The sequence below is a fragment of the Danio aesculapii genome, chromosome 6 (genome assembly GCF_903798145.1).
Source record: "Danio aesculapii chromosome 6, fDanAes4.1, whole genome shotgun sequence".
NCBI classification, from domain to species: Eukaryota; Metazoa; Chordata; class Actinopteri; order Cypriniformes; family Danionidae; genus Danio; species Danio aesculapii.
In genome coordinates this window covers 52,617,784-52,637,473 of record NC_079440.1, presented here as the reverse complement: position 1 = coordinate 52,637,473, position 19,690 = coordinate 52,617,784, and the positions used below count along the sequence as shown (strand labels likewise).

Genomic DNA, 19,690 nt, shown 5'->3' with positions numbered 1-19,690 from the left:
TTTATTTATTTTATTTAATTAAAATATTTGACAAAGTTAAAATGCCTTCAAATGACTCCTTTTTATCTTAATATATGGAGTAAAAAAATGATCAAAGTAAATATAAAGGATCCATTTATTAACATTAGGAAAATGCAAATTTCCCCTGGGAAAGTCTAATTACTTTATTTCACAAAGGTTTGCATAACTTTTTAAAACATTTAGAAAATATTTTTTAATGTAAATGGGGTTAACATGCCTAAAAAATATTTTACAACACAAGTTCTAAAATATTATAACATGCAAACTCCACACAGAAATGCCAACTGACCCTGCCGAGGCTCGAACCAGTGACCTTCTTGCTGTAAGGCCACAGCAATACCACCGTGTCACTCCATATTTGAGTTACATAAAAGCAAAAAATGAAGATTTTGTTAGGTCGATGTGAATGTCTTAAAACGCCTCCTTTTCCACCAAATATTTGCATAGCATGTAAAATGTATTTTAAAAAGACTCTTGTGTGACAGTGTTGTTAAAATGCCTTCAATTACTTCCAATTTGCCCAAATGTTTGCATAAAATAGTAGTTAAAATGCATTCAGATTCAATAGTATCTGGATGCAGCCTTTATGATGCAAGTTGAGATTACATCACTCAGCGATGCGATGTCAGACACAATGCACTCAATAGAGCGAGCACAGATTGCACTGCACCTGGGTCCTCATATACAAAGACTTGCGTTGAATTCATACAAAAACATTAAAAATTTAATACATCAGGTTTTTTTTTACTGCGTACGCACATTTACAGCTTTGTCCGTACACAGTAAAAAAAAAACCCTGATGTATTAAACTGCGTACGTGAAATCCCACACATATTCTCTTTGTACATCCGAATTAACGTGAAACTGAGCGCACGTGCACGAGCGCAAAACCCCTCCTTGCCTCCTCCTCATAAATATGGTAATGACTCCACTTTGGCAAAACCAAACAAAAAAGCAATGGCAAAAGCTAGCAAGAAGAGAAACTTCACAGAATGTGAATTGGATGTGCTCCTATCGGAGGTAGACCGGAGAAAACTGTGTAATGTGAAAGTTTGTCCTCCGGAATCATTAACAAAAGAAAAAAAATAGAGTGGGAGAGTTTAGCTGACGTGGTTAACACAGTGGGGTCTGAACATCGCACTGTGAACAAATTAAAAAAAAGAAATGGTCTGATGTAAACGTGCAGGTTAAGAGGAAAACAGCGGCGCACTGTCAAAGTGTGGACCGAAGAGGCTGGGGAACAGGGGATGCTGAACTAACACCCTTTGAGGAGAGAGTTGCCTCAATTGTGGGCGACACTTTACTGTCTGGTGTAGTCTCCGTGTCTGTGGGAGACACGGATGTATTAGAGGAACACTTTGTTAGAGCGGTATAATTGGTAAACAAAGCAAGTCTCTTACATAATAAATCTAATAAAAGACAGAAAATTTTACTTTACAAACGGTACAGTAAATAAATCAAATAAACTTTCATATTAATCAATAATATTACTAAAATTCTTTTAAAACTAAAGTGTAAATTTACACAAGTAAATAAAGACTCAATCTGCGGATTTCTGCGTGCACAGATTCCATGTGGGCCTACTTTTGAGTTACTTTTTATTACCTGGCTGAGGCTTGATCTCTTTCAGGACTTGTATTAACTGTTTTAATAGAGGAGTTCTGCAATTAACAACACACTGTAAGAGCTACACCTACATTTACCTTAAAAAAAAAAAAATTAGCCCCCCTGAATTATTAGCCCCCTTTATTTTTTTCCCCCAATTTCTGTTTTACGGAGAGAATATTTTTTCAACACATTTCTGACCATAATAGTTTTAATAACTCATTTCTAATAACTGATTTATTTTATCTTTGCCATGATGACAGTAAATATTATTTGACTAGATATTTTTCAAGACGCTTCTATACAGCTTAAAGTGACATTTAAAGGCTAAACAAGGTTAACTAGGCGGGACAGGGTAATTAGGCAAGTTATTGTATAATGATGGTTTGTTTTGCAGACTAACGGGAAAAAAATGTAATGGATAAAAAAAAAAAAAGGATCATAAAAATTTTAAAACTGCTTTTATTCTGGCTGAAATAAAACAAATAAGACTTTCTCCAGAAGAAGAAATATTATCAGACATACTGTGAAAATTTCCTTGCTCTGCTGAACAATTTGGGAAATATTAAAAAACTATAAAGAAAAAAAAATTCAAAGGTGGGCTAATAATTTTGATTTCAACTGTATATGTTTTAGGACGTCATCTGAGAACTTCCTGACCCCAGAGCTCTACATGCCGTATTTACAGATTATTATAGTAATGTGTTTTTATACTTTTATACTATTTGTCTTAAATAAAATCACTGTCTATTGAGACGATCCTCTTTTCTTCAGTGTGTTCAAAATAATAACCACATTCTCTCATTGACTGCGTGATTCATTAAGACTACTTTAATTTGTTGTTTAAAATCTAATTAAACTAAAAAGTAACTCAAATATTACTTTTAAGTAATGCGTTACTTTACACATTACTTATTGTAATACTTAAATATTACATAACTCACATTACTTGTAATGCGTTACCACCAACACTGTGTATTTGTACACAATAGAACTAAGCTATCATAAAGTAACAATAAACCGCTTCGTTATCATCCAATGTTACTAAAGATTAATAAACAAATGTATCAACACTTTAATTTAATAGAAATACTGTATCACTATAAAGGTGTTAGTTCATTTACCAATATAAAATAAACATTCTCCCCTTTACGGCAGAAAAACCATAAAGAATGAGCTGACCAATTAGATTTTTGATCATTAATAAAACTAATACTACATTTATAAAATATTAATTTTGTTTAAAAACCTTCCTGTTCTTTTATCAGACATTTAATCGAGCTTTTAAAGTACATTAAACGCAGGAGGCTGAAATAGGGTCATCTGTTCGCAATCATAAAGCAGCACATTTCAAGCAAACTTCTCGACTCTCAAGACAAAGAAACACTTCATCTCAGAAACATACAGTACACCGCACGAGTGTTTGCCCAGCTGGTATGCATTTTATTTCAATTGTTTAGTTTTCTTTTCTGAAGGTAATACAGCGACAACAGATTTCACCAACAGTTCATTCATAAAATCCTCCAGGCTCTTGGTTTCCCTGCGACGCTCCACATACAAACCCAACAAACCCACGAGCGCGCGTACAGCCCGTCTGGAGCTCTGCAGAGCTGGATGTGTGAGTGGGATTGTTGGGTTTGGACCTGGAGCGGGTTTATGCTCAGCTGTTAGTTGGCTTTGGCGCGCAGCTGTGCCCTCTTGCCCGTCACGGCCTGGAAGCCGGTCTTGATGCTGGCGACGGAGCAGCGCGAGTGACACGTCTCACACTGCAGGAAGTACAGGCGCGTGTCCTTCTGCAGGATGGTGTCTGGAGAACGACACGTGTGGCAGGTCACGTACTCCTCTGCAAAACAAAAACACGTCGCGTTCAGTTGATTTCTCCTCATGGAATGCAAATTGTAGTCATGAAATAAACAACAGAGTGTGTGTGTGAAGTTTCAGCTCAAAATATCAGACAAATATTGTTTTAGAACTCTTTGAATCTTCCCCTTTTAGGCTTTGATCCTAATCGTGTCGTTTTGGTGACTGTCGCTTTAAATGCAAATGAGCTTGTGCTCTTTTCAAAAGAGGGCGGAGCTACAAATGTCTGCGTCAGCATAGTGGCAGATTAAAAAAACTAATGTCCTATGCTAATGAGAGCTTATCACTAGTGGGCGGGGCTTTCCCCCTATGAAGACACATACAAAGGGAGAATGTCAATCAAAGTGTTTCTGTTTTTATTAACTGTGATCACGGTTAAAGCTGATTATAATCATAGTGTTGCCACACAACTGTTCAAACTGCTTGTAAAACTCTATTTAAACATAATACAGGGTTTATGCAGGAATCCTAAAGGTAATTTCAATAGCTTATGACTTTTTAAAGACCTTTTCAAAATATTAAGACCTTGTTGCCACTTCAAGTTCTAATCAGTATCAAACCTTTAACTTAATAAACAGTTTTTAATAAACAGTTGTAGTTCAATCAATGGAGCACAACCGTGCAACAAAACTCAAATAAGCTCGGAAGAAACAAAGCTTGAAAGAATAAATTACGCTGTTGTTTTTAGCGATGGGCTTCAGCCTCGGTTTAAACTGGTCTTTCTCCAACCAGGAGTACGCAAACTTGCATTATCTCATTTTGCCGTCTGTTTTGCTGTATGGCAGGTCTATTCAATTCGTTTGTCATGGGGGCCTGTTCATGAAAAGCATCCCAAATGAGGGGCTGGAGAGATATGACTTGCAATATGAGTGATGACGCAACAGCACATAAGAGCCCATATGTTGTATTTTTGCTCCTTAAGATACCCATGTTGTATTTTTCTACATTAAATGTTAATATATTGTATTTTGAAACTACATAATATCAGTGCACTGTACAATAGACTTATTTACACACATTTAAATGTTGTATTTCAAAGCACAACAAAAGCAGTGCATTGCTTAAGTAGGCTTCTACATTCAGACATTCATATATGTTATGTTATGAACAGCATAACAATTATGGATGCAACGATTACAGATTTTGATTGTACGATTATATAGTCTGAAGAATAATTTTGGTTTCACTGTTATCACGTCTAATGTGAATTTAAGCTTTACATTACCTAAGTATTTGAATGATCTGTTGCGATCATCTGCGTTCATACATAATCATTTGAATAATTTGTCTAACTTTGTTTACATTTCACTGAAAGCCACGCACAACTCTCACCACTATGGCGTGAGATGTTTTCTACTCGGTGTCTGAAAGGCGAGAGCGCATTGCTCTGCTTGTGCATGCATATTGGCATATATTCTTACATTGGAAATAACAAACTTGCGCACGGAAAAGACGCAATATATGATTTAAGCTCGGAACTTTAAACAAAGTTACGCCACCTGTTCGCTAGTTTAGTTGCAGCAGTTTAGTTCTGTGCAACAGAAACGTGGTGTTGAGAAGCCTTTACGATTAAGTATCCAAATGTTTCCGGCTGCTCTCGCCACTCACTTGCTTAATGTCAGGTGACTCACGCTCTGCACAGCCTTCAACTGCAGCTCAAGTTGTATTGAACAGATGCACGTCACTTCATAACTATAGCAGCAGTTTTCAACTGAACTAAATTTCTTGGTCAGACTATTTGGCTACAAAATTGAATAGCCCTGCTCTATGGTTTCGCTACATGTGAAGAGCGTCACATCACCTTTCCGCGTTTGTCGCAGATTACTTGACATCACCCAGACAGAGGAGCTTGGCCGGACACACCCGGCCAGAATAAAAATCAAGGAAAATAAATATATTCAAGCTTTTTTGGAGTCAAACACCTGACCAAAAACTTGGACAAGGCTTGAAGAAAATTTAAGACTTATTTACTAATGATTAAGACTTTAATACCTTTTAAGGGCCTTAATTTTCTCATAACTGATTTATCAACTTTTACTACTTTTTAAGACCCCGCAGACACCCTGTAATAGTTTTAATAACTAATTCCTAATAACTCCTAATGCCATGATGACAGTACATAATATTTTACTAGATATTTTGCAAGATACTCCTATTCAGCTTAAAATCTGGTTTGAAAACTGAAGATGTGTGAGAGATTTAGATTTCCATAATTGCACTGTATAAATGTCGACCACTTTTATAGTTTGACAGTCAAATAAACACTCACTTATGTATCTTCTTAAGACGTTCTCTATCTGTTTCTGCTGGAATCTGCCTTTGATGACGAGCTGATTGTTTCCATCTATGGACCCGCTGAGAAAGGAATAAGGTGGTTAGAGCATTTCTGAATGTAAAAAGACCTTCAGTATGTTTATTTCAGAGAAAACTCCATTATTTCTATTGACCTTATTCTTCACGTATGAGTGGGCGCAGCCATTTAAATCTCTTTGGCTCAAGACTTCAGTCTCATTCACTTTTAGACATTAAAAACAGCTCGTTTTGCTGCTTGATGTTGCAAACTGACATTTTCGTATTATATTATTCTGCTTTGTCTGTATAGTCATAAACACTTGTTTGTAGAGCAAGTAGTTTGATCGTTTTCTGCTGTTTATTGTTCTTAGTCACTTTTTCCATATGCAACTGAATTGGAAGTTCGAAAACCATCACAAAAACTGAGCGCACATCTACATTTTAGAGTAAGGTCAATACTCTGTCTGAATCACAATATTCCTGTTAATAGACACAAAACAGAACAATTCTGCACATAAAGCCCGGGACACACCAAGCTGACATTAAAGAACTAGCACTGATGAAACCAACTTTGTTGTCACTTTGGGTCGGCTGGATTTGGACCAAAATTGTGCATGAACACACCAAATTAGAGCCCAGTTGATGGACACAAAAACTCTTTCTGCCTGAGAGGACGTGTCTTTTCATACCCACAGGTGGCATTAATCAATATTATCATTCCACAAAGGTGAACCAGAACTAGTGCTGCACACATACAAACCATAAACAAAGCAGAGTTTATGTACTATTTTTATAGTACTTTCACTCAACAGAGAGCAAATAAATGCAAATCGATATTGTTATGCAAATCTGATAATTAAAGCTGGACGATAAATCTATTTTATCGATTAACTCGATAACTTGTGTAGTTTACATCGATTTGTTTGAATGAAATTTTAAAAAATCGTTTTTCTCTCTAACACATTTAACATTGTTTCGGTATAAATTACGTATACCAGCCGTTCATTACTGAAAATATCTGTACTGTAAACAAGGGTGTTGAGGGTACTTATTTTTTTTCTATCATCTTTTAAATCCTATAATTATATAATAATATGCTTAAGCTAATTATAAAAGTTAATAATCTTCAACCATTTTTAGTGGGGGAATAAATTGATTTACATCTTAAAGTGGAAGTGAAGCACTCAAGCTTACATTATTTTGTACATTGATTTCCACTTTAATGAAAATAAATTAAACTCCATTAATGTAAACATTTAAAAGAAAATGGCATGTTTTACAATAGCTTTTGTAAGCTATCTGTGATCACACCAGACACGGTACGCGCGGATAAGTCGTGCTATTCGTGCGTAAATAGACGCATCAAGATATTGAGTTTACTCACTTCATTCGCGCATCAAATCCACTTCACAATAGACGCTGATTCACGTGATGGGCAGGGCTTCTGTCTGCCTGGTGACTCTAGCTTCATTGCTAAATGGCTAAGATGGATTTTATAGAGGGAATAACTGTTTATGTACTTTATGAAGGCTGAAAAACAACGACTGCTTCACTTCCAAATCAATATTTTTGCAATTTTTTTTACAATTCTTTTTTTTTTTTAAGAAGGCCACAGCGCCCAGCCCTGCTGATTATCCATATTGCTTGCAAATATTAATGAAATGAGACAAAACAATAGCCGGCTTATTTCTGTTCCCTTTTGACTTGTCATTTGCTTAGTTTGGTCACTTCAGTTTGTTCTTGCACTCCGATCCGATTGGCTGTTCAGCTACAAATCATTCTCCATCACTAACACTGATTCTACATGCTAAATTGGGCAAATTTTCTCCAACGTGAAGAACACACCAAACAAACTAGCCTGACAGACGCTCACCAATGCCCTGATGCTGCCTAATCGCCAAACAGCGGCTTGTTGTCTCTGCCTTAACACTGAGCTGTCAAAACTAAAATCATCTGTAAATACAGAAAAACCAATGGACTGGTCTTCTCATGAGATAGATGTAAATCAGTCTGCTTTACTTTTAATAACGCCTCACAGGGTCACTGATGCCTTTCTCAATTAATTCATGTTTCTCTCTGACATCATGTGAAATGCCTTCAGCTAAAAAATGCAGTATTCTGGTGGAGGTATTCAGTCGCGCAGACACACACTGGAAAAATAAACCCAGAGCTTGCCAGATTCTGAGACAATATTTTGCAAGGTTTGTTGTTCAATGAAGAAAAACAACCACTGGTTCAGCCGTGCTCCCATAAATAATAGTTCACTTACAGATTATATAATAATATATGGACAGAACAGCTTAATAAGCTCTTTCCTGGAACGGAGTACAAAAGTAAGCTGTCGCTCCCTAGAAAAACATAATGATTTAAACGTTTTACTGGAATACACTGAACATCGGTTCAACAGATATGTTAAGCGCTGAAAACCTGGGGCTTGTCATGAAATGCTGATTTTTATGCTAAATAATTGCTTAATTCTTTAAAAAAAAGCACCTCTAATCTTTTAAAACTAGCTATTCTGTATTTATGGGAAGAGCTAATAATAATAATAATAATAATAATAATAATAATAATATAATACTCACCTTGTACCTAACTCAGCCAACAAAAAAGCCAAAAGATGTTTTGGCTGTCGATGCAACCTGTCAGAAGAAAAGCAGAATTGGAGGATTAGAAACTATAAAATTATGGGAAATATTTGACATTCCAGGTATTCAGAGAACAAACTCAAACCAGAAAGTGCAGCGTCTGTTTGACTCACAGTTTGCAGATGTCTGTGAAGTTTACGAAGGAGGTCTTCTTAGTGCCGACCCGCACCACCTGAGGAGGCTTCATCACAAACTTCCTCTTCTCTCCGGCGACCATGTCTGGATTCTTTTCCCTCATGATGTTAAAGACCCTGTTCAAAAGCTGAAACGATGTGATATTTTCAGGCACTTTTAATCTTAAGAGCTGATCCAACCAGTCATTATTTAACAAATAAAAATAATTTATGAACTCATTATTTAGTTTCAAGAGTAATCAAATGTTTTGGAGTCAGAGAAGATTCCCTCGTGATCCCTTTGAAACTCAATTCAAATACGTAAAGTTGTTCCTCATGTTTTGAACAGCAGGAACCATTATATTTGCTGCAAACTCAAAGTTTCTGTAAAAATTTTTAAAAGGTGCTCTATTGGATTGAGATCTAGTGATTGTGGAGGCCATTTGAGTACAGTGAACTCATTGTCATGTTCAACAAACCAGTCTTAGATGATTCGCGCTTTATGACATGGTGCGTTATTGGGTCGGAAGTAACCATCAGAAGATGGGTACCCTGTGGTCATAAAGTGATGGACATGGTCAGCAACTATAACCAGGTAGGCTGTGGCGTTGACACGATGCTCAGTTGGTACAAATGGTCCCAAAGTGTGCCAAGAAAATATCCCCCACACCATTACACCACCACCACCAGCCTGAACCATTGATACAAAGCAGGTTAAATCCATGCTTTCATGTTATTGATGCCAAATTCTGACCCTACTATGCAAATATCGCCTCAGAAATCGAGACTCATCAGACCAGGCAACGTTTTTCCAATCTTCTATTGTCCAATTTTGTTGAGCCTGTGCGAACTGTAGTCTCAGTTTCCTGTTCTTAGCTGACAGGAGTGGCACCCAATGTGGTCTTCTGCTGCTGTAGCCCATCCGCCTCAAGGTTTGACGTGTTGTGCGTTCAGAGATGCTCTTCTGCATACCTCAGTTGTAACGAGTGGTTATTCGAGTTGCTGTTGCCTTTCTATCAGCGCGAACCAGTCTGGCCAATCTCCTCTGACCGCTGGTATCAACAAGGCATTTGTGACTACAGATCTGCCGCTCCATGGATATTTACTCTTTTTCGGACCATTCTCTGTAAACCCTAGAGATGGTTGTGCATGAAAACCCCAGTAGATCAGCAGTTTCTGAAATAATCAGACCAGCCCATATGGCACATTCAAAGTCACTTAAATCAGCTTTCTTCCCCATTCTGATGCTCGGTTTGAACTGCAGCAGATCACCTTGACCATGTCTATATGCCTAAATGCATTGAGTTGCTGCCATGCAATTGCCTGATTAGAAATTTGCATTAACGAGCAGTTGGACAAGTGTACCCAATAAAGTGGCCAGTGAGTATATATTTTTATTGTACTATGTACAGTTTTTGAGAACTAATAAAAGGCCACGTGTTCCTTTTTAAATCTTGACGCATTTTGTTAAAGAAAAACTCATAGCTTGAGATCTGTATTGTCAAACTTATTGAATCATAAGTTGAGTAAATTGTTATATCCACAGTAAAAAAACATTTTCTGTTTTAATGTGACCCCACATTGTTGTTTTGGATGTTGCAATTCATGTAGCTTTAATAAAGCAGTTTCTGAATGTAAAAGGTCTTCAAACTTCAAGGATCAGACTGCAGGATAAAAGTGTTAATGGCTCATAAAAGAAAGAATCAGTTCAGAACTGCCTGAAAGTCGTCATTAATCTTAATCTCATACTGGGTTCAGAAACATGACCATCACATCATTTACTCTAGATTACCTGAAAGATGCTGTTCGTCTCATGCAAACACTTCCTCTCCAGTTAAATTTTGTTGTAACCGAGTCGAACACCATGCAAACATGTCTCATTTCGCATCATTCACACTACCTGTCACAAATGTTTTTATTGATGTTATGACTAATCAACTCATGCAAATAAACACACATAAAAAAATACAGTACGTTTTTACCAAATTTGAATGAGGGCGCAAAAAGTATGAAGTAGTCATGTTTTATTGAGCTGCTCTCTGCTGACATTGAATTTCGATAACAACTCCATCTTTCGTGTCTTTATCTGAGAACTTATTTTTTTTCAATTATTTTTGTATGTTTGGGAGAAGGATTTTTACGTATTCTCACAATTTTTTGGTTGCTTTTCCTGACTCTTGCTGAACCATTGCCTCTTCAATCATGGCATCTAGGAACAGGATTTCTGCAGGTCTCTCCAAGTCAAATTTAAGCCTTTTTAAGACGCTTTTAAGACCATAATGAATGAATTTTAGACTTATCCAGGGCTAAACACAAAGGATTTTTTAATGGCCTGGTAACTTTGGTAAATAGTTTTTGTATTAATGGAGTATCATGTATAACACAGGTGTCAAACTCAGTTCCTGGCGGGCTGCAGCTCTGCACAGTTTAGTTCCAACCCTATTTAAACAACGGCTTCATATTTATCCTAATAAAACTAATTGAATCTTTTAGGCTTGTTTCAAACCTACAGGTAAGTGTGTTGAAGCAGGGTTGGAACTAAACTATGCACAGCTGTGGCCCTCCAGAAACTGAGTTTGATACCTCTGATGTAAAGGGATGTGTTGCTTTAGTTTTCTTTCCTTGATGAAGAGAATTTGCTGTAAAAATGTCTGACAGCTGTTGTGAATCGTATCTCTTTGCAATAAATATAAAAAATTAAAAAGCATTTTTTTATTATATGAAAACATAAAATCTATATATTTATATCTATAAATCTATATATTTAACACTCTTTAAAATCTTTATATTTAATATATATATATATATATATATATATATATATATATATATATATATATATATATATATATATATATATATATATATAATATGTGATTTTTAATGCCTTTAGTGTTTCATGCCTGTCTTTGAGTTGTATTTGTGGCCTGGAGGAGTTTGGGTTGTGCTGTTGACATGGCAAGTTGTTGTTGTTGTTTTTTGTATTAAAATGATTGCTTAGTCTTAGTTTAAATAAAAAAAAATCTTTTAAACTAAACTAAAATTGTATTTTGCAACATTCTGGTTATCAAAGGTTGCTGAAACACGTCTCCAGTTGCCATGATAAACTACACGCATGTGATCTTGATGAGAACTGACTTATACAACCAACTGACTACAACCAATAAAACTACTCCACATATCAGTTGTAGTCATTTCCAGCATGTCTCATAAAAGACAAGTTAGCAGGCAAGATATACTCTGCCAACAAAGGAACCAGATGGCAGAAGACTCTGGCCCTTCATCACCTGAAACACACACACACACACACGCACACAGCAAGCCACGTTTTCTGCCATTTACCTCATCATAAGTGTAATCTCTTTCTGATCCTGCCCACGCAGGGCCCGTCTGTGTGCTGAATGTGATGTCATCAGCGTTTTTACTGTCATCATCTTCGACACCTTCCACACAAACAGCACACAATTAGGCTGTAAATATTACATTACGGCTGCACAAGATGTCATTTCAGCATCGATATCACACATTTACAATATTCACATCGCAAAGATATGCCATGTCCAGTCTGATTTATATTTGACCAGGAGCCACAGAATTGTATTTAATCACTTTATTTATAGTGAATTTATATGATTTATGCAAAAAAACACATTTCTTATATAGAATTTTTGTCTGTTTCTAGTCCAAATATCAACATTTCAAAGCGAAAACAAGATTATTTTACTTCACTGGCAGATAATTTCCCCAAAACAAGCAAAAAAACTCAAATTTCATTTATTCCTTCTGACGATGAAAACTAAATATTTTATTTGGTCTAAAAAAACTTTGGGGGGGATATTTGGATCAGAAACAAGATAAAGTAAAAAAAGTGTTATTTTTTTGCATTGTAATTAAATTCTTCTACCTGAATTCAATTAGACTCCCAAGAAACATCAAATAGTGCTATTCAAACTATCTTGTGAAACTGTATTCACAATCGCTATATTTATTGCGAAACAATAAAATATGATCATTTCAGATTTTTCCAATATCGTGCAGCCCTACATTACATAATTTTTCACTTCATCTAAAATGCAAAGAGAATTATATAATGGCATTAACATCACTACTAAATGAAAGGCATATGAGTATCTGTATAATGCACAACCCACCACTAGACTTATAAACATGCTTAGGTTAGACATTTATTAAATAGTTTATAGGGCATGCCACAATGACTTCTGTTTATTTTATACTTCTATTTTCTGTTCATAATACTCCTAAACTGAAAAAAATTGTAAAATGTTCGTTGTTTTAGGGCTACCGGTAACCTTATTTGACATTATTTCACAAAGAAATTATAATACGTGACATATTAACCAGTGCAAATAAATTTTAGAGGTTTTTTTTCTCAATACAGTGGTCCCTCGTTAATCGCGGGAGTCACGTATTAAAAACAACCCACATTAGGTCCGTGAAGTAGCTTTATTTTAATTATTATAGAGGTTTTAAGGCTGTAAACCCCACTTTATACATTTTTCTGACAGGAATTAAGATTTCCACACTTTTCTCTTGTTTAAACACTTTCAAAGTTCAAATTTTCATAAAAAAATAAGTCCAGTATTATAGAATGAGACCAAAGATCAAAACCATATTTATTCCGTAATGGCACCCTACAGCCGCATGACTTCTGCCTTTCTTTAGCATGTCCAGAAGTTCAACTTGTGCGATGGTTAGCATCTTCCTCTGCCTTTTAGGTGCTACCGCAGGTGCCTTTGATGGTGCAGAATATTTCATCGACATTGTGGGGAGAAAACTTGCAAACATACAGTACAGATCTTCAGAGTCGCACTGCTAGCGATCGAAGATTTATGCAAGTTTGGCAAGCTGAACACATTCTGTACTGTACAGGTGACACGGCACGAAGATTGATTGACAATGGTCTACAGCCAATCAGGGCGCAGAACACAATGCACTAATCAGGATGCAAAACACAATGCGTTGTAGAAAAAGGCATGTCAAATTGCACCAAAAAAAAAATCCGGTAAATCTGTGAGGTCGTGAAAAGCAAACCGCATTATATCGAGGGACCACTGTAAAGCAATTTTAATAATGTTTGAAACATAGTAGTTATTGACAAAAACCTCCCAATTCAAGTCATGCACTTACCATCCTCTTTGCTTTGACTGTCTGTGTCCTCTTTGACTTTTTTAGGTTTCTTTTTCTTCATAGGCAGCGTGAAGTCATCGTTCTCTTGTGTGTCTGATGGCTCTGTTTCGATCTTCAGCTCCTTTTGGAAATTTGCAGTTTATTTAGTGACAATTTCTCTTTATGTGTTTGTGTGTGACAGTAGTTATGTTTCAATTCAAAAGATACGAATTAAATTTAAGCGCAAACCTGAAATATCGTATGAAAGACGTGCGAATTAAGCAGCGTTTCCATCCAATAAATCAAAGAGAACAAAATCGTGACTTCCTGACTAACTGGTGACAAATAGCAACAGTAAAAATGGAATTTGCTGCAGTAGGAGAGAATCGTTTCGTGAATCGTTTCTTTATTTAATAAATGACTTGCGTTTCAGAAGACAAATGCCGACATGCAATGAACGCGTAATGGTGTTTAAAGGCATGAGACACGGAGCACAGACGCTCTTGACTATTCTGGAGGTAATTATTAATATAATAACACTAATACTGAAACAGTACAGACGTTTTAGGATGACCAAAACAACATTTCAGATGGTTTACAATGTGCTCAGCCTGCAGGTTTGTCCATTCACACACATTTTTATCATCACATGACTTGATTAATTTGCATACTGGAATTGTTCGGTAAGTTTTTCCTATTGTAGTTTACGTGTATAAAAAGTTTGTTTCTTAGTGATGCCGATATGTTTTTATGCACATTTTCAAAATGAATGCACATCATGGCGTTTCCATCAATCATTTTGATATGCACATATCCAAAATTTCCATAAAAATAGGTGGATGGAAACAGCTATTGTTGAAACTCCAAATGCAAACAGAATATGACGTGTCATTAGGGCTGCACGATTAATCGAAAAAAAGATCTCGATCTCGATTCGACCCTACACTCGATCTTAATTGAGCTTTTCTACGATTCAGCCAATTATATTTTTAAGGTCAGGAGAGAATCTTAAAGGCAGTCGCACAAGTCTTCACAGTAACATGAACATGTTCAAATGGCGTTAAAAGTGTCACATACTGTATTTATAAGGTATAATTCACCCAGAAACACACGCAGCACGCCAACGAAGGCTACATTAGTGAACAGAACCTACATAGGCTGTAAATAAGTAATAAAGTTGTAAATATCGTTCTGTTTGTTGCACAGAGCGATCGTTTGAGAGCCGCGCTGAAAGAATGATTTGCATGTGTGTGTTTTACTAGGAGGTGAAAATGAAACTGGCCGCACATCATTTAAATGATCATACCGCAATTTACGGTTATGATTATGACAAGCATTTGATATGTTTTTTCTTTCATAGCTGACACAGTGTTGTGCATGAAAATAAATGTTTTACAGTGTCAGTATAGCTACCCTAGCTTAGATAGTGTTAAATATAATGCAAGAAGAAATCTGATAATGACAAATGTCTGATTTTACCAGTGAAAACAAATGGTCTAATAATGCTGCCAATGACAGATGACAAGCACATGTCTTAAACATAATAATTCAGTTTCATAATTATTAATAGTTATATTCTGATGTCATCATTTTACTGTGATTTACAAAAACAGGACATATTGAAAGTCTCTTCAAGTCCACCACAATGACTGAACAAACTTTACCATTTTAAGCAACAGTAGACCTACACATAGGTCTAATATTATTATTGTTTCACCATATTGTCACTTTAGAATTATAAGGTTCTATCTGACATTTTTGTTATTGACATATTCTTATTAAATGACAACTTATTGTTTACATTTTAAGACTTTTTAAAAAAAAACAAATGTTGCACATATACTGTTTGCTTTATGGATTTCAAAAACTTTGAAGCTCAATATCTCAAAATCATTCAGAACGCAGATAGAACCTTATGATTCCAAGGTGCGATATGTTTGGGAATTAACAATAATAATAGTCTACTCATAATAACCTTTATTTTACATCTAAAGAATCGTGAGAAAGAATCGTGATCTTAATTGACAAAAAAAAAATCGTGATTCACATTTTAGCCAGAATCGTGCAGCCCTACGTGTCATATCAGATATCAATTTATTTCTTAAAAGAAACCAAGGCCACTGAAAGAAATCGCATTCATAATCAAAATATCTTTCATTAAAAAACAATTACAGCCATGAAACCAATGGACTGTACATGTGCAAACACTCAACTGACCTTCATTCCCTCTTCAAGCTCAGCATCTGCATATTTCTTGTTCTTCTTTTTCTTTTTCTTCTGGTTAAAGAAGTTTAAGTCATCAAGGTCATCTGATGCTTCTGGATTATTCAAACAAATCGAGCCGTCAGGTTTTTATTCAACACAGGAATTCACAAAAGGAAACATGCCGAGTACAATAAATATTTTTTAAATAAACATTCTATATTATTACATTGATAATGCAAAATTGAACACATGAAAATGATTATGCACACTTATTACATGTTTAGTATTACATTACTTAGGCCACAAAGCATTTCAGAATTTGTTTTTTAACTAAACTTCAGAGATTCATTTCAATACATGTTTAGGCTTGTCATGATATCTATTTTTTGTTGTACCAAAATATATTGCGATGAACGATATTATTGTCATTTTAAGCCACTCATTCTATAATGGCAGAATGACAATATAATAGCATCAAAATGCAAGTACACTCTTCCAAAGAACACATCATATTTTAATCTTAAGAATATTTCATTTAATTATAGTCATTTTAACATTTTAATAATCAGACATTGGACTCAGAATGTCAAAATGCGCATCATAAATAAATAATAAGAAATGTTAACAAAAAAGTGCATGGTAAAAACAGAGGCTGCAATATCTGCTACCAGATCCGTTTTCAGGTGTCAGACACCCACTAAAGTATGTTATAGTAAAAACTATAGTGTTTTTAACCATACTGACACTGACACCTCCAACAGAGATAAAGGATTAGCTAAAATGTTGGTAGAATTGATTTTTATGTATGGGCGATGTAAATTTCATCACCAAAAATGATTGAGGTCATGTTCATGTGTTGTGCGATAAGTCGATATATTGATTATTGTGTTCTATACATGTCTTCTTGTCATTCCTAAGGATGGGGATCATTTAGATTTTATTGAGATCCATATTGCTTATCGATACCGGTTCTGATCAATACTATGTTCTACAATTTAATCTAAAAAGACAAAAAAAGATGTGATACATAGGAAAAAAATAAGTTATTTTATTATTGTTGAACTTCACAGCAGTTTACAAATAACTGCAAGCAAACAGATTTAGATGCTTAAAGCACAGAGATAATTAACTAAATGCATCACTTGAGTTGGATGGCATGTTTTGTTAGTTTTATCTTATTGAAGTTGCTATCTTTTTTCACTATTAATGCATGTTCATTTTCATGCCACATGCATAAACTACACAATTGATTAATATTATCTGCAGGTAAATACTGTTTCTGATGCAGAAAATTATTAATATAGCCTTGTTTTTATTTTGCAATATTTTGATTATTTAGGGTTGATTTCATTCATTGTTTCTTTCATTTTCTTGTCAGCTTAGTCCCTTTAATATTCAGGGGTCGCCACAGCAGAATGAACAGCCAACTTATCCAGCACATGTTTTACACAGCGGATGCCCTACCAGCTGCAAACCATCTCTGGGAAACACCCATACAGGGTAGATTTCAATTTTATGAATATGTTTTATTGTCATAGGCCTGTCACAATATTTATTTTTTAATGTTACGATATATAGAACCAAAATTTATTGTGATAAACAATATTATTGTCATTTTAAGACCATTTTGATACTATAATGGCATCATTAAGCATGTACACTCTTCCAAAGAACACATAATATTTTGTTTTTAAAAACATTTCATTTAACTAGTCATTTTAACTCTTTAACAATCAGGCATTGTAATCAAAATGTGAAAACATATTTATCCGAAACAAAAAAATTGTTAACAAAAATGTCCAAGGTGAAAAGAACTAGAAAAAAGTAACAGATCTATTTTAGCCGTCAGACACTCACATGAAAATATACTATAGTAATTTATACTATAGCGTTTTTAACCATACTGACACCTCCAGTAGAGAGCTGAAATGTTGCTAGAATTGTTTTTATGTATGGGCAATATATGTTGCATCACCAAAAATGTTTGAGGACATGTCCATGTGTTGTGGGATTAGTCGATATACTGATTATTGAGACAGGCCTAGTAGTTGATTTATTGTAAATTGTTACTATTGTACATGCAAAGAGAACTTGTCTTATAGCAACCTAAATATTCCACTTAAAAATTTTAACTCATTTACAACAAGTTATTTAGTGCATTTAAAATCTAATTGGCTATTATAAGATTCTGGGGGAAAATTTGGGCACTGATCAGGGATGGTTATCAATATTGTTTTGTGTTCTCGAAGCATCCCTCTATTAGCATAGTAAACTAGGCAGAGATTATTAATGCAGAATGAAATGGCATGCGCTTTACCCTTCTTCCTCCCCTCATCTTCATCGAGATCGAACTCTCTCTCCTCACCACCGTCAGCCTCAATCTCTTTTGCTTCCACTTGCTGGCCTTCATCTCCTCCCTCTCCACCATCTTCCTCCAGCATGAAGGGCTTCTTCTTCTTTTTCTTCTTCTTGGTCATAGTGGGATCAAATATCATCTGGGAGGACAAAAAAGCAAGAGTTTAATGAGATGAGATTGAGAACACCCCAGCAACAAAGGCCAGAAAATCCTACTGACCAGTCAGAAATAATCTGATTAAAGCTATCTTAGATGTCAACCATGATCTTTTTTTTATTTTATAAAACACATAAAATGTACCTGGAGTAGCTGAACTCAAGTTGCCAATTTACAGCATTGGGGTAACAACAAAATAATGTTTTTTTTAAAAGTAATAATATCAAAATTACAAGACAACCATTTTTTGGGCAGGTATTGCATCATTATATTTATCTAGTATTATACACATGTCATGGTGCTGAAATGCAAGTTACATAATCTTTAGCTTTTTTAAAGACTACTGTTTATTGTATTATTGAACTATAACGTTCATATATAGTAGTATGTACATGATTCTTCAAGAATACTACGGTAATATTGTAGGAAAACATGGTACTTCCACAAAACAATATCGGTAAGGTCCCAAGGTCTACAAAAAGAATCAAAGATAGCAAAAGCACACAAAATAGTCATGAACACAAATAGCATTATGGTTGCAAACAAAAAATAAATAAAGTAATACCATGGTAACGTTAGACAACTAAAAGAACCCTGGTATCACAATGTCCAAACAGACATCATCGTCGAAACTGTCGAAAAACATGCTATTATGACTAAACTCCGATTACAGTACCATATTACGTTTTGTCAATAAACTGCCAAGACAATTAGAGAAATGTAAGACATTTGATATGAAACTAGCCAGGCTAATGACAAAAAGATCTAGAAAAAGCGAGTAGGCACATGTGTTTCCACACAGCCTGAACTGGTAGGCCCAATTGTCCTTCCTTTTTGACTGTGTAAGTTGATCTGCATTAACCTATAATCTTTATAAACAGAGACTGTTTACTAACCTCGTCTCCTGACATGTTGTCGGTTTGTAGTGAAAATCCAAGAATAAAACGTCAGCGTTATAATAGTGTAAATTTAACGGTCTACTCTTCCTCGATACGCGCGATGTCTGCGACAGGCCGGGCGGAGCTGAATGCGCATGCGCGTCAGATAGCGCTAGGCGCATTGCATTGTGGTAGTTGTAGTCTACGCAGGAGACTCCTATTTTGTCAAAGCGTTTGTGTCTCAGGCGATAAAGTCCCATATTTTAACAGACAGAAATGTTTTCACAAAGAAACGTGAGGCTTGTTTTGTGTCTCAGGAGTATGGCAGAACTCCCGAGCCCCTCCATGTCTTGTTTGATCAGATTTTGGAGCTCGTGAACCAAAACTCTTAATGCTCGATAGAGTTGGCATAAACAAACGGGTGTGCTG

General features: G+C 35.4%; 1 protein-coding gene across 1 annotated transcript; it reads right to left on the bottom strand.

Annotated features, from left to right (window-relative positions):
• Positions 1-3,046: 3,046 nt before the first annotated feature.
• On the bottom strand, positions 3,047-19,421 carry eif2s2 (eukaryotic translation initiation factor 2, subunit 2 beta). Its single transcript, XM_056460515.1, has 9 exons — positions 19,280-19,421; positions 18,189-18,366; positions 15,884-15,984; positions 13,688-13,808; positions 11,882-11,982; positions 8,540-8,688; positions 8,364-8,420; positions 5,756-5,841; positions 3,047-3,469 (listed from the first exon to the last, which is right to left on the bottom strand). Exons 1-9 carry the CDS (start codon positions 19,292-19,294, stop codon positions 3,294-3,296), a joined length of 984 nt encoding a protein of 327 aa, XP_056316490.1. The 5' UTR covers positions 19,295-19,421; the 3' UTR covers positions 3,047-3,293.
• Positions 19,422-19,690: the final 269 nt, after the last annotated feature.

Coding starts and splice junctions, on each gene's coding strand:
- eif2s2 (XM_056460515.1), bottom strand. Junction 5,842..8,363: donor TTGGCTGAGTTAGGTACAAG/GTGAGTATTATA, acceptor TTCCTTTCTCAG/CGGGTCCATAGATGGAAACA. Junction 3,470..5,755: donor CGTCTTAAGAAGATACATAA/GTGAGTGTTTAT, acceptor TTTGTTTTGCAG/AGGAGTACGTGACCTGCCAC.